Source organism: Antennarius striatus, chromosome 1 (assembly GCF_040054535.1).
Source record: "Antennarius striatus isolate MH-2024 chromosome 1, ASM4005453v1, whole genome shotgun sequence".
Taxonomy (NCBI): domain Eukaryota; kingdom Metazoa; phylum Chordata; class Actinopteri; order Lophiiformes; family Antennariidae; genus Antennarius; species Antennarius striatus.
In genome coordinates, this window is record NC_090776.1 from 29,480,990 (window position 1) to 29,496,877 (window position 15,888).

The window sequence follows — 15,888 nt, forward strand, 5'->3', positions numbered from 1 at the left end:
CTGTTATTATTTGAACCCACACAGTGAATTTGCTCAGTGACAGAATAATAAAAGCACTTGGAAAGAGTCATTCCCAATGACTATTTGCTGTGAAAGGACAATTTGTTTCAACAGTGTAAAAATGGTACTAAATAATGCAGCAAGAAGTCTCCACATTTAGAGACAATTAGTGGAGAGTGTGAAGATTCCAATCTGAGAGACTTTGACACTGGACGTGTTTCAAGATACAACAATGTGTTTATTAGCAAATCTACTTGGGTATCTTGTGTTGAATGAATAAAAAACCCCCAACAACCTGCATTTTGCTTCTTATTAACTTCAAAGGGTTATCTGGAAATAATGAGCAACAAAAGCAGAATCAAAAAATATATGCAAAATGCTTTTTTCTGCAGACTTAATGGGAATATAGCATTTTATACAATCAGTAATAAGTGTGTTCTCCATCAGTACTTGAATAGAGTGGTGATCCTCCTCCTCATGGACTGGCACAGCGTTCAGATATTAAAGCTGTTGTATTCACTCACTTAGCTGTCCTTGTAGGTTTAGGTCATTTACATTGTTGCTGTGATGGCTTGTCTGAAACTAATTCCATGGTTCAGCATGCTGGTATGTTGAAACTGGCTCTAAATCTTTACATGGTCAACCAGCTGTTCCCCTGGCTACATAAAACTAGTACAGGTGCACGACTGTACAATGGTCAGCATTCACCCTCCTGGCAGCTTTTCCAGTGGACTAGCCCACACCTCCAGCATGCCAACAATTCATAGAATTCTGTGGAATCCTACAGCAATTCTGTAGAATCACTGCGGTTTGTGGTGGTTTCTTTACCACCACTAAAGAAACTGGTGGTACAGTTTCTTCACTTGAAACTGCACCGCCAATATTGTCAGACGCTGTAGTCTTTGCTAGATTAAGCTACAGGCATCAAGATTCAATATCAGTCTAGACAAGTGGCTCTGTAACCGGGGATCTGAAATCCTTGGAGTCATAAAAAAAGCCTGGCCAACATTGATGGGATAAAGAAGACTTACATCCTTTTCTCTTTTTTTTCCTCTTTTAAGAAGTGCAGTATAGAATCCAAATTTGTCCAGGTAGATTTAAAGAAATCTACATTGGCAAACAGACTGTAATGTTTCTGTTGTCCCCAGTGGTCTTTCCTCATCTGATTAAGAGATGTCCACAAGGCTCAGGCAGTTCTTTTCAGATTTTTGAGGCCATCGCTGTCACTGAAATTTCAACAAGGCATAAATGGAGAATGACCAAGCTCCTCCATTGTGATGTTGTGGTCATATCACAGTGTATCAGTTGTGCAGGACAATCTAAATTCAATTTGATTTTAAACATGTGGAAGCAGTAATGAAAAGATGCCATAATACGCCCGAAAATCAAAAAAATCCTTATTCACCTTAGTAATGATTCTGATGTTCTCATTTCTATCTGTAAAGAATAAATTAAATAAACATAAATGCTGCCTGAAGAATGAAAAAAATACGTAAGAGATGCCGATATTGAATGAGCCCATCTCTATCACATATTCTGTTAATACCAGCTTTCCCTCCCTATAGTAAAACGTCTCAATCTTTGCATGTTCTGCATTTCCTGGCATCTTCACCAAATATAATTTCGTAGCACTAAACTGCAGTAATTTATGCTCAATACCCATACACTTAAGAAAGTGCATGTGCTATTCCTTTAGGTCTACTTTTCCCAATTAATATTAATAAACTTGAAAAACTTTCAACCAAAGCCAGAGGCCAAAGCGCTAAGGCTTACCAAGAAGTGAAATATAAAGCTCCCTTGGTGGGTTAGTTGAGCAGATGCTGCATCTGCTACTGGAAAACTAAACATTTAAGGTACAGTATGTGCTGCTACTCCCTGAGTGAGAAATTGTTCTCTCAATTTTAATGCTTTGCACAAAAATGCTGGACCTACTGAGTCTCCAAACAATCTCTACATTCTGTCTGACAGGATGATCAGTAAATCCTGCACCCTGCAAATGTGGATATGTGTAGGTGATGACAGCTTTAGGCCACAGACCTTTCTGTAACGGAAAATCTGCAGTATTTAATTTTAGGTGTGAATGTTACTGAGATGCAAACATGGAGTGATTCAGGAGTTGAAAAAAGTACATTGAGCTCTTCACATGTGAATATTACAAAATCAAACACCAAGTCACAGAGCTACACATCCTGAACTTGACATTGTACTGCACACAGTGCGCACTCTCATTGTAACTCATGCTACTTCCAATTGTCATAAAAGACTGCATGGCTGCATACTTGATCTGAATGTGGACTCTTTGTTAAATGCTCAAATAGCAGAGGTGGGGAGGTAAAGCTTTCAACAGCTTCTCTCTCATCTAGAGGGTTTGATATCCAGTATAGTAAGTGCTCTGTTCTCAGCTCAGATTTAACAGTGGAAGCAATAGCTCTACTTGTTTAACGCTCAATTAGATCTATCATAGCTTGAGCTGCCAAATTTGCATCCAAAAAAAAATGCTGTAGCACATTTGTTAAGTCCTTTTGCATCATCACCTCTCACATAGAATCAGAGAACAGATCTCTGGACCAATCCCCTGCTTCATGCTCATTGTCAAGAAGGCAACGATTGGATCCATCCAGAATCTCCTCATCAACAGACTCACTATCACAGCTTCCGGTCAGAGCTGGCCTCTGTGATGACATGTGAATCTGATCCATCAGAGTTCTTTTACAATGAACCCCATCACCTCCTCGTCCTTTACAAGTAGAACCCACATAACTGCCGTTCTTGTCAGTCTGATTCCTTCTTCTCACATTCTGACACGCAACAGCATCTGGTGTGGGAGGAACAATAATTTCTTCCCTGTCCTTATGATCACACTCCCTTGAGTCAGTTTCAGTCCCTCCTGTTGAGCCTGTGTTTAGAGCCTCTCTCTGCACACACAAGTGCTGCTGAGTCATCAGGTGTTTTTTATGCTTGTTTGGTTTCCAGGATCTCCTTTTCGGTGTAAATCTGTGACTGTGTCTGCGAGATGTTGTGCATACCTTTCTCTTTTTCTCTGGGTCAGCAAGGCACACCTGGTTAGCATCGCTATAGTTTAACTCATCAAGAGAGCAGGTGACTCTGGTCGACACTTTAGTGTCCAATTCAGACAGTTTTCTGTGAAAAGCAGAGGAATCCTGACCATCAGGATGTGAGCAGAGTTCATCTGAGGCAAATCTTTTCGTTGAGGAGGCAGGATAACCTGACACAGTAGCAAGTTTAACAATGGGGGTGGACTGAGAGGGAGGGACAAAGTTAACCTCTTGAGCGTCTGGTGGAATCAATCTTTTAATGCATTTCCTAGTTTTATGTTTGTGTGTTGATGAAGGCAGGACATCCGTCCTTTCACTCCTGATAGCCTGAGCATGTGTGTTGATTGTGTTTGGGATGTCGACCATGAGTGAGCCACTGAAAAGGTCTGCAGAACAATCAAAGTCTCCTTCAAGCTGCTCTTCTGCATTTCCAGAAGGGAGGAAGCCAACTCTCTCATCTTCTTCATCACACTCATGAAAAGAAGTAGATCTGGCTGGACTCTGGATGACACTTCCAGCAGGGCTCTGATGGATCGGCGCAGACGAAGGATGTTTGCCATCTCCGGTCAGAGCTGGTTTATTAGTGACGTCCGGTAACATCTGTGAACTTCTGTCTGTTAATTGTGCGTTTCTTTGACAAACTGGAGTTGACTGGAGCGATGAGAGTTTATCATGTGATCTGATTTCCAGATCATTTCTCATTGTTTCTAACTCATTTTGATTTAACTCTGTTCCACCACAATTGCCAAAATGTTTGTTCTCCTCACATGAATATGCTGTGAGACTCTCAGAGAAAGGCAAATCCTCCCAAGCCACAGAGCTCAGTAAAAAAGATTTGCTGAGCTGTGTGGTCGATGACCTCTCTGTCTTGGAACAGTTGTGACCAGAAGTGGTGGGACTAAGGCAAGTGTTGAAGACAGGGGTGTTGCTGAAGGCTTTCTCAAAGGAAGAGTGAGGCTGTCTGGCAATCAAAGGGTGACAGTAAGAATTAAGCTCTAAAGGCAGAAGAGGTGACAGAACCATTGAGGTCTCTGTGACCTCGTGGTGCTCACAGCAAACTCCTTGTGTACAACGTGGTGTTTTAACTCTGTCCACCTCTCTGCTGGTCTCATCTCTAATGTCCTGGACACAGGAGCTATCCTCCTGCTCTGCTGATGAAGTCACAAGTCCTAGTGATTGTTGCCATGGAGGTGTATGAGTAAGGCTGCAGTCTTGGTCATGGAATCTATGATATAATAAAAAGAAAATGTCCTAAAAAAGAGCAATTCTTTGAGTGACCACATGTGATGTGGAAGATTTACAAGCAACTCATAGTTTCATCACAATTAAATGTTGTAGTCAAAAGGCAAAAATAATCACATTGCTGCATAGTATACAGTAATCCTTCGCTTATTCGCGCTTCAAGATGCGCAGCTTCACTACATCGCAGATTTTTAGTAGTAGTCACGTGACACCGTGCGCGTTTATTGGCTGGCAGAATCCGTGTGTGTGCTGCATTCAGAGACTCACTGAACGCAGCACACTCTCATGTATTAAAGAAACACTTTTCTTTGATACAAGTGTTTTAAACAGTCTACAAGAGTGTGGGAAAAGGTAATACAGATATAAGGTGGTTTAATATCAGTGTGGGGAGGGTTCATAAACGTTTAAATTACCATAAATAACAAAATAGTTTGTCTCTATATGGCGAAATTTCGGTTTTCATGGGTGGGTCCTGGAACGCATTAACCGCGAGTAACGAGGGATTACTGTATATGAAATCAGTGCAGGCATCACTGATCATCCATGATGGGACAGTCTCATCCTCTGTTTTGTATTTTCACATGACTTGATAAAAATACCTTCAAGTTTGCAATTTTGATGACATCAGATTTTTCTTTAGCGTTAGGAGACCTTTTGAGGTGCTTTTGCAAAGCAAATCAAGACAGCGTGCTTTTAAGAAGCCATCTAAATTTTACTTTGATTTAAGATTGACTCCAATTTGGTTTTGGCACCGAAAGAGTTTGCCCTTGATATAAAATACTGGGAATTATCATGTAGCAGCAATATTTATCAGCAGCTCCTTAATGTTATTACCTTAATAGTGGCTGGGGAGAAAGACCTGAAGAACAAAGTGTTCCACTATTGAAGCTGCTGGCTGGAGAATGACGAGCAATCAGCAGCAGAGAGGTGCTTGGAGATCTGGAGTTTGAACCCCGCTCACGCTCCACAGCTTTCTGAAGAAGGCCTTGATAATAGCTGACTATTGTGCAGCCTGCGAGGCCTGGAGCTTTGGGGAGAATCATCTTAGTAGCAATAAGTTGTGCTCTGTCCTTCCGGCTGGATTCATTCACAACAGGACTGCTTAACCAAGGCCAATTTTCTTTTTCTGATACCTGAAGGACACCAGCAATAAAAAAGGAAATATTGATTGTTTGTATCTAGGATCCTAGATGTAAACCACCACCACCACATTTGTTAAATGTTTCTAAAATGTATTTTAAACAGAGCAAACAAAACTGGAGGCCAATAATGACAGTTGATATTCGGTTACTTTCAGAAAAACAACAACAACACAAAATTAATCACACCATAGTAATTTCTTGAATATCATCATGCAATCTTCACACCTACCACTAAGAATTTCTTAGCCACACTAGCAACAAGGCTCTAGTGACACAGTAACAGACAGCAAACTGTACTGGTCATTTAACACGGACTGTGTGTACAAGAAGGGGCAGAGCAGGATGTACTCTACAACATGTACAACACCTCGGCCCCACTACGCTGTAGCCTGTGCTACAGTGTACTGGGGCCGAGGTGTTGTGGTGCATACAGTAACATTGGGATAATGACGTCTCTTACAGTGTAAGAAGAAAGTACCTTACCCAGCAGATGGGCCTCCTGCTATCTTTCAGTTGTATTCTATTTTTTACTCTTAGTGTTTCTTTTTTCTCCTGGTGTTTATCCAGTATTTATTTATTATGTATGTCTGAGCAGTCCCCTATATTGTGTGCAAGCGCTGTCCACAACTTCTTCGCCACTTGTGGAAGATGTTGCTAACCAGTGGAGGTGTGCTGAGGGTGTGGGATCCCTAAGGAAAATGACTCCAAAGACATCAGTCAGTTTCGTACCAACTCACTGCTAAGCGTTGAAGGCAAGATTTTCTTTAGCATCTTGTCACGACGGCGAACGCAGTTCCTTCTGAAGAACAGCTACATGGACGCCTCTGTTCAGAATGGTGGAATCCCTGGCTGTTTGGAGCCTCACTGTTCCAAGGCATGATCTCGTCAATGCATATGGCTCCCCCCCACGCAAGCTCATGGAACCTGCCCTCCACCAACATCATGTTCCCAGCCAAGTCACAGACCTCCTGGATTACTACAATAACTTCAGGCTAAGAGTCACTGCTGGGTCAGATTTATCAGACTGGCACAAACCTGTTAAGGTATAACAAGCTGCGCTATCTCAGTCAGACTTTTTGCCCTCGCCATGAACATAATAGTCAAGTCTGTGCAGGTAGAGTTCAGGGGCCCCGTGACTAGATCTGGAGCATGCCAGCTATATGGATGACATCACTGTCACCACTACAAGCCAGTAAAATCACGGTACAGTGATACCTCTACTTACGAATGTCTCTACTTATGAAATTTTCTACTTACGAAATTTCTCAGCAGGAAAATATTACCTCTACTTACGAAAGAAATTTCAACTTAGGTAATGTAAAAACACAGTATTGGCTGATACTTGAATCTCCCAGAGGTTCCTGAACGCAACATTCTCATAGCTGCTCTGCCATTGGCTTTTACCTATTACGTATTTTCCTGGCATCCCATTGGCTAGGAGGGACGCCACTCCACCTCTGTGTGGAGCTAGATTGGTGCTTACGGAGTGTCTTTGGCATTTGGCAATTAGATCCACGAATGAAGCAGCAGAGAAAGCCACAACATGGCTTTGGATCAAAAGGGCCGAACCTTGGGCAAACGCTGCTGGGACACACGCTAGGGACTGATCACCCCAGTTGAACGATCCGGTAACCCCAATGACCCCAGGATACATCCGCAAGATGTAGCTTTCACCTTTAAAAAATCATTATTTAATAAAAGCACAACTTTTTATCGATAGCCAAACACCAATGTACCTTTATACTAAAGATGAAACGTCTGCCAATGAAACAATCCTTGACAGCTGTGATCAACAACGTGGATCTGGTAGATGCTTCCACTGGTCCATCATAATTCTCCACCAACCTACAAATTTATTAAAACAGAATCCACAACTGGAGGTTTACAAAAATAACACAAAAAAATGGTCACAAATGAGAGACACAACTGTGCCTTCCCTCTTACCAATAAGGGTTTATCACCATAATTTCTCACAAAGGCTATGCTACAATAATTAAAACTAATTTTCTGATATGATATGAATAATATGCTAAAACAGAATACATTAATTCACTGTGGGTGTGTACATGTAATTTTTTTCAGGGCTTGAATAATTGTGATATCTAGATAATTTTCAAATAATTACTATTATAAAATACCCAGGCAAGAAAGCATAAAACAAAGTCAGGGTTTTATTTTAACCAATTCAATATATTATTACAGTATTAATATTTTATATAGTCTGCAGTTGGGAGAAAAATGACTAAACCCCCATTTTTACCCCAACTTTTGTCAGCTGTTTGCAAGAACCTATGCAAACAACAACAGTTTTAACGGATTAATTCTGCAGATATAATATTTTCCAAAGAAAAAATGTTACTTTTAAAGACTGCTGCAGTCTATAAATTATTCAACCTCTTCATTAGCAGTTCTCATAGGAGTTTACACTAGTAAATCACACTTGCCACAGCAGCAGAGTTTTTCCTCTGTTAAGGTCAACATTTACATTAGGACTTCACACACAGACTCCAAGACCTTAAAAGTATGGTCCCATAGCTCAAATGTCATCAGATAACACACAGGAGTTTTTGCAGGGTGTCCGGTGGAGCGATGAAACACACTTGCTATGCATCAGCCACGTGTCTGGAGGGGAAGAACGAATCTTACCTCCGGGGGAAGCACAGGAACGAAGAAGTCAACAAAAAAACCTTCACATCTGATAGGTAGATGTGATTAAATTGGATTATTTTCGCTGCTTACCTCTGTAAAGCACTTGCATCAATGCCAAAAAAAGGGTTCAAACAGGCTCCAAATACTGTTACTCCAAACAGGCTTCCACCCCGGGTCACCCTCAGAGACAGACGGTACCTGTACTCGAGCAGATCCCTCACACAGTGGTAACCACACCTGGAACACCTGCATCTGTGGTGACGAAACATTGTCTGATAAAATGGGAGTTAACACTTCTATTGCAGTCAATGTGACATCACACAACATTTTTAATTTTAACATTAGTCTAGGAGTAAGAAACAGTGATATTTATTAACTAGTGACATCGATAAATCTAAAAAATAAATAAAAATCAACTATCAATTTTAGAAAATGCAATCCATGGACACACTGTTTATCTCACAGGACAGAAAGTTTTCAGTTGTTTTTTTTTTTGGTGTTTTTTAATTGTGTTCGCGTTTCTTTTACCTGGAGTCCTGATTTTCAGCATCCATCCGTGAGAAGCATCCTTTACAACACGGATAAAACACGCAGGTATCTTGCAGAGACAACACAACACAATCCACCATTTTATTGTGTTCCATCTAGAACACTGAAGGACCGCTCTAAGCTTACTAATGCTACAGATAGCACGCTAACTGAAACCGTAACACGCACACATCCGAATGATCACGATGAACCTCTACTTATAACAAAATAATTCAGTTAGAGTACGAAAAGTGGAATCCAGAATTTCTTTTCGTGACGTTGACTCGGCGCTCTAAAATCACATTTGAACGCGCTACAGTTTCTTCTTCTCATTGTTGTGACTTCTGTCGGACGGACAGACTCCTTGTAGGTTGCTTATCGCCATCTACTGGTTTGGATGTGAAACAACACCTTAAAATGAAACAAATGCCTAAATCGGGTGTTCCGATGTCGATACTGTAATGCTATAAATTACAACAGGTTGCTTCGATCGATTTTTAAATGAAAGATGTAGAACACTACACGATGCGAAATGCTGATTTATGTGAAAATGCATTTCATTGAACAACCAAATGTTTATGATCAAATAGAGATTTCAATGCCAACACTAACACACCATTGTTATTATAACCTCATAATTTATTATTATAATAACTTTTTGAAAATTATATAACTTTATTTTTATTCTCTAGGCTTGGGAATGAGTTATTCTTGGGTACTGTCTGAGCTGAACCTTCTTCTTCTTCTTCTTTTCCTTTCGGCTTTTCCCTTCAGGGGTCGCCACAGCGAAACAGTTGCCTCCATCTAACCCTGTCTTCTGGAGAGATGGCACATCCATTTGATCAAAGATAACATAGCCATACATGATGGAGCAAGGACTTTATATTAGAATAATATGGCATTCTGATATTCCTCACTTATGCATATTAACAGCCAGTTAACAGATGTCATCATCTCAGTTTTTCATTTTTATTTAATTATTCTCACAGCACACAACATGAGGTTATATCATAGGTTCATTTGCTTATGGTCATCATCACTCCAACAGATGTGCTACAAATATTTAGTTCCTTAATAATTGTCTGTTTAATTATTTGTTTTTTTCCATGATGACATAATAGAATTTTTGTGATTACTGAGTGACTACAGTTCCATAGATGGTTTCAGTCTTGTGTCACAGCCAGAAATGTCTTGGTTTACCAAAGAGGAGCTCTGGTCAGCACCCCCTTCCAGGAACGAGAATCTGCCACCTGCAACAGTGTTTGCATGGATGGAAAAATAATGACAAGCAGTAAAAAATACAAAGAGTGCAGAGACAAGGCAGAGATTAGAAAACAAATAAAAGCTCTGTTCGGTAATGTTTCTGAACATATTGTGAATACTCAACAATAAATTCAGTTTGTGAATTAGACTTAAAATTAAAAATCACAAGTGACATATGAGGGACCTTGGATTTTTAAGTTGAAACAAAACTGTTTGTTAGTCATAAAAGCAGTAAATATATAACAGAGATGAGCCACATCAAAACCTTTAATTCTGAAGAAGCTACAATGAAGCTGTTTAGGAATCTGAGCGGATGCTGGGTGACTATTATATTTGGGGATTACTCACCTGCATTCTCTTATGCAGAAATCTCAATTTCTGGTTGAGACATTCAATCTCCTGAGGAAGCACCAAGACACCATTGGTCAGGAGGATGTTGGTAGATGCTACATACAGGATGAATTTATTGTCTTTATTGTAGCTGAATGGCAAATATTCTATTCATACATTTTCGCTTATAAGATTCTTTAAACATTTGATATGAGAATAAGGCCAATATTATCCTCACAAGATTCATTTATAATAATAATAATAGATTAGATTTATATAGCGCCTTTCTGGACACTTAAAGTAACTTTTAAATTGGATCCATTATTCATTCACTCCTCATTCATACAGGTTGATGGTGAGCTACCTGTAGCCACAGCTACTCACAAGCACATGTTAATGTTGTGTTCACATTTTCTAATATTGTTATGGATGAGCGAGAGGAACGTCAAGATACCTGGTTTAGTTTTTCATTGCGTTTCAGTTTGATCTCAGGCAAAATCACCTCCAATCTCTGAATCTGCAACAAAGAATGAAATCTAAATTCATTTCTGCAAGGCCATTAAACATTTAATTGTATCAATAAAAACAAAAGTGCTCCAGAATGAAGGAATTGAACAGACTTGCAGTTAGTCTCATAAACCTGACTGACTGATCATATTAAAACTTAATTCACTCATTACAGTAGCGCTACTGAATAAAGGCATCAATGATATATTACTTCTTATCAATCATACAAATTGTAATTGACCAAATCATTGGTTGTTCTCCTGTTCTACGGCTGCTGTGTCTTACCCTCTTCTCAATATTCTGCAGTCTGATCTTCATGCTCTTGCTGGGAATAGTTCTTTGTTTAGGAGGCACTAAGAACAGAAATGAAAATCACAACTTTGAACAGAAATCTGTGTTGCTTCAGATTTAATTTGTGTTTTGTCAGACATGGAAGAGCCTAACAATGTCTTCAAACACAAGTAAAGTAACTACTACCCACACCTCCTCTTTGGTCTTCCTCTAGGCCTCCTGCCTGGCAGTTCAAAACTCAGCATCCTTTTACCAATATATTCACTATCTCTCCTCTGGACATGTCCAAACCATCTCAGTCTGGCCTCTCTGACTTGATCTCCAAAAAGTAGAGATATAAGTAGATATAACAAAGATGATATACAGTAATAAATGAAATTCTGTGAACTGCAGATGTGCGAGTTAGTGGATTTTACTACTTAAAGATGGATCCAGGATAAATGTTCTGTTGTTTTCAGTCTTTGTGCTCAACAGAATTAGCCAGCTGCTGGCCTTACATTCATTTTTAAAAAACAGATTAAAAATCTTACCAAACTGTCTTAATATACCAAATATGTTCACTTTTCAAAATATAGAAAAAAAACCCCCAACACAGTCAAAGAGAACGAAAGCATCTCTTACCATGCTGAAAGACCTTGGATACCTCAAGGACATGCGGCCTATGGTAAGAAATATATGACACCACTTGACATCAATAAATGCTTGAGAAATGGAGCATGGCCTGAGTAAATGCATAAAAATAGAACTAAATATACAGGCCAGACTCCTCACAAGTGCTTGCTGCTGGCAGCAATCGAGCTGTTCAAAGGGATCAGACTGCCACGGTGGTTCCTTAACTGCAAACAAAAGAATGCACAAGATCTTCAACTTTCTATGTTCTCACATGTCTAGCTGTAAATTGATAGCTTCAGTCTCCTTCTATAACACAAGGGCAAATAAGTAATACCTTGTATATAATATTGGAGGAGTAAAGCCCAAAAGCGGTGCTGATTATCTGACGAGACACAATATCAAAAGACACCACATAAGCCAAAGTTTTAGTGTATTTAAATACATTTTCTTTCAATCCATTTCAAATAAAATCAGAAAGGACATGAAAAATGTATTATTTAACATATACACTCTCAGTTTTTGCTGATTCAATATAATGCTCATAATAAATAACACAAACTTGTAGAATCTTGGTGAACTCAGCTGCTGGAGGTATGGAAACTTCCTGAAGAGCCACTATTCTGTCATCTGCAATGACCATAAAATAAGATGAATACTTCCTCCTGATGGGTTATCATTGAGTACGGGATGGTGATTTCTAACTGAGATAAAATAACAGACACGTATTCATTCTTTTCTGAAAAATAAATTCAAGCCCATTAAGAGAAACAATTTAGACCGAACTTCATGGAATTAGGTGGCAGATTAGAGCAAAGTGATATTGAAGTTAAATTGTATATTTGGAATATACAAGTGGATGTTTATAAAGTGGACCTCTCCATTGTTAGTTTTTCTGTATAGAAAAATACAGTATGTTTATAATAAGAAATACACATATCCCCATTTAGACAGTAGGCTATGACCTTTAATCAATACTTTTTTGATTTTTCTAGCATCTAAGTGCTTTGTTTTGTTATATTTTGCTTGCATTTTAGAGCATTTTATGACTTTCATTTACCCCAGTGATTGGACACAATTATAGTAGGCAGGAATAATTCAGCTGAACCCTTGTTCGGATCAGTCAAGCCTCTCGTTTCCCTCTTCGGGCGACTACATGATTGGAAAGCGGTGATTCAGAGAGTGACTAAAGATCAGCGGTCAGAAACAGCTGTTGCTTTCCTATTTGAGGACAGAAACATTAATACCCGAGTCTGTGCAAGTAGAAAAATGAAAACACACACATTTAGGAGTGTGTTTAATATGGAATGACGCACTGAGAAATAGATGACAGCATCATCTAATTATCTAAGGGTTAAAGCGGCCGGCTGACATTGATTAGGAAACACGCAACGAGTAGGATATCTGTAGCTAAAATATAATCACTCACGGTAAAGTCGGGGAAAAAAACCCAAACCAATAATGAAACATACGAACCGTTTTTATCAAGTCGCCTGACAGCGATCCAGGCCTTAGAGACGCGTTTTTGTGTGTCAAAATTGACGTTAGACATTTTCATTTACCAGCAGCGGTCAGTGCGCTCCTCTCAGTATCCTCGACTTCCGCCCAGGATTTCCACAATAAATGTTTTCGGTGAGCAACCGACCAAAAGAATCAGACACGCACCTATGTTGATGCGGCAACGTGTCAGCTTACGTATCTTCATCATCACCATTATTGAAATAGAATATCTGTTCAATAACTATTAAGTTTGAAATCATGTCAAAGTCACCTGCAACAGTGTTGGCACTATTTCCAAATTCTCTTAATAGGTCTTTATGGCCATTCGGTCATGAAGTTAGTCACTAACAAACCAGGCCTTATTTTGTTAAAAGAAATCTTGACTTTTCTTGTGTGATAAATTGTCCCCCTGCATGCTACAACACTGCATCCTCCACAATTAGTGTTGTGATAAGATCCGGAATAATGAGACGACATAATGCCAACAACACATGCTAATGATAATTGCAATAGCAGCAATCATTTCTGTGATACTCTTCTCTCATTTGCATTCTCTGCTTGTTGCTTCAATCTTTCACTTTTTTTTTTTTTTGGCTCTCTTTACTTTCCGATTTTGTTTTTGTGCACGATTGCACTTCTTAGAAAAAAAGGTTATTACATCCTGCTTCAAAGCGGTGATGTATTTGTGTGATCGTCTGTCTGTCCGTCTGTTAGTCCACCAAATATCTTTGCAACTGTTCCAGATAGAAAGTTGGAACAAAAAGCACATTACTTGGGCGGTAAAGGGGATGAAAATGAGATGATGACCTTGACCTTGAGAAAAATAGGTCAAGGTCAAATTTCAACTTTTGTACTCTCAGATAGAAAGACGAGGGAGGAGGCGAGTGTGAGTGAGACCGTAGATCAAAGCTAGTGATTTGATCACTGACAGTAGATCAGACCACCAGCTTTGATCTTTGACCTATACAAGTAGGTCAGGGGAACATTTTGAATTCAGGGGAAAGCAGACTTCAGGATAGTGTTTGTCTTGTCGTGGGATGTTGCGGTCTGTAACTGCCTTGGTTCTTGTTATTTCTCGTTTCCCTCCCCTAACCTTTTCCTTGTTATTGTTTTCAGTCACTATTACTTCCCTTGACACACACTGCCAGCTAGACAACAAATCACCATCTCTTTAACTTTAGCACCACTTAATACGTATTGTGCTTATTCTGCAGCTTGTTTTGGTGTGGGTGATGGATACAGGTTGTGATAAAGAGATACAGCACTGCAGCAAGAGCATTGGCTCTCGCAGACAGGGACTTAAATCAGTGTTATTGTACCTTGCATGGCTGGGTCGTTATGAAATACAGCTGTCAAGTTGCTGTAATTCAGCTGAATTTCCACTGAGACCCAACATTACACTCAGTCATTGAGGAAATCATGATTTGTTAACTGGTTGTTAGTCATAAATGAGGCCCTAATACATGTAATGCTTTTTTAAATGCTCAACTTATAAGGGAGTGAAGGACGCTGAGGGACGCTGGATTTTCAATCTTTTTGTATTATGCTTTGACGTTGAGGGAGGTGTTAGATTAATGTACATAAGGGCATAAACTTTGTATGGATAACAAGGATTACATGCAGTTCCCAGAATGGTAAATCCACCTACACTGAGTAGTAGCAGTTATGTTTTTGTCCATACCATTACTCTTAGTTTTAAATGGGTCCTGCCACCCCATGGTGAGCTTTGGTACCCAACCCTAAAGACCAGTTTAAAACGCATAGAATCAGTATCAAGTTCAAGTTTTAATTATATAGTGCTTAATCAAGGCGACAGACATTTCAAAGCTCTTTAACAGACAGAAAAACCCAACTGAACCACCCAGAGCAAGCATACATGACAGTGGTGGGGAAAAACTCCCTTATTGAGGAAGAAACTCTGGGCAGGAAACAGACTCTTTTTGGCGGCCATCCGCCTTGACCAGTTGGGTGGAAAATAAATAAAATGAAGATAAGGACAGGGTAAGAGAAAGAGAGAGACACAGATAGGTCAGATGGGGTAGTGTCTTTTTGGTTATAGTTAGACGATTTGATGCAGGCGCAGTAGGAATCAGTGACCCCAGCATCTTCTGTCTGTGTCCGGCTACCCAGACAGCACACTTTATCTGCGCATCTGACTCCTGGAAAAGCAACGAGGTTGAATATGTCAGCACAAAAAATAATTCATTAACTGTGAACAATAAGAAGTTTAAATGACAGACTTGCAGAGAAGTTAAACATTTGTGAGTACTATAAGACGCACCTAAAAGCCTAAAATGTTCTCATAAACCCGTAGTGCGCCTTGTAATCAGGTGCGTCTTATATATGGATTAATATTCATATTAATATTGGTTAAAAACATGATCGCTGAAAAAAAGCCGGCAGTCTGGCCGGCAGTCATACAACACTCCGCCACCAGGGGCGCACCCTCACAAGGCACTCGGGCCCACGCCCCCTAACAACGGTAGTCAAGGGGCGTCACCGAAGTCCCGGCTCTGACTGAGCTGCTCTCAGACGGTAGAGCAGACTGTAGGAGCACCGGTGGTTACAGAAAAATGTGACCCACCTAGAATGTAGTCACATTTTTGTGTTGTTTTATTCATTTTTAAATTGTGTTTTGAATTAATTTTGGGAGCTGTCCCTTGTCAAAGTGTCTGTAATTACAGTAATAAGAGTTTACCTGGAACAGTAGGGGGCAGTATAGGGGCGTTCTCAATTATCTTCCACTTAGGTAAGAAGAAGTCACCTGCAGA

General features: G+C 39.8%; 2 protein-coding genes across 3 annotated transcripts; both read right to left on the minus strand.

Moving 5' to 3' along the window:
• Positions 1-260: 260 nt before the first annotated feature.
• On the minus strand, positions 261-8,889 carry ddias (DNA damage-induced apoptosis suppressor). Its single transcript, XM_068313847.1, has 5 exons — positions 8,618-8,889; positions 8,180-8,341; positions 7,177-7,285; positions 5,133-5,431; positions 261-4,281 (listed from the first exon to the last, which is right to left on the minus strand). The coding sequence occupies exons 1-5, from the start codon at positions 8,731-8,733 to the stop codon at positions 2,538-2,540; spliced, it is 2,430 nt and encodes an 809-aa protein (XP_068169948.1). The 5' UTR covers positions 8,734-8,889; the 3' UTR covers positions 261-2,537.
• A 692-nt stretch (positions 8,890-9,581) lies between these two features.
• Positions 9,582-13,216, minus strand: si:zfos-1056e6.1 (uncharacterized protein LOC107988029 homolog). 2 transcript variants are annotated; one of them, XM_068318698.1, is made up of 9 exons: positions 13,094-13,216; positions 12,180-12,247; positions 11,955-12,002; positions 11,780-11,844; positions 11,630-11,667; positions 11,003-11,070; positions 10,665-10,727; positions 10,229-10,279; positions 9,582-9,867 (listed from the first exon to the last, which is right to left on the minus strand). In XM_068318698.1, the coding sequence occupies exons 1-9, from the start codon at positions 13,173-13,175 to the stop codon at positions 9,814-9,816; spliced, it is 537 nt and encodes a 178-aa protein (XP_068174799.1). In that variant the 5' UTR covers positions 13,176-13,216; the 3' UTR covers positions 9,582-9,813. The 2 variants fall into 2 exon arrangements, 1 of the variants encoding a protein (XP_068174799.1); XR_011036686.1 differs by having other exon boundaries at positions 9,827-9,867; positions 10,229-10,326.
• Between the last annotated feature and the right edge of the window lie 2,672 nt (positions 13,217-15,888).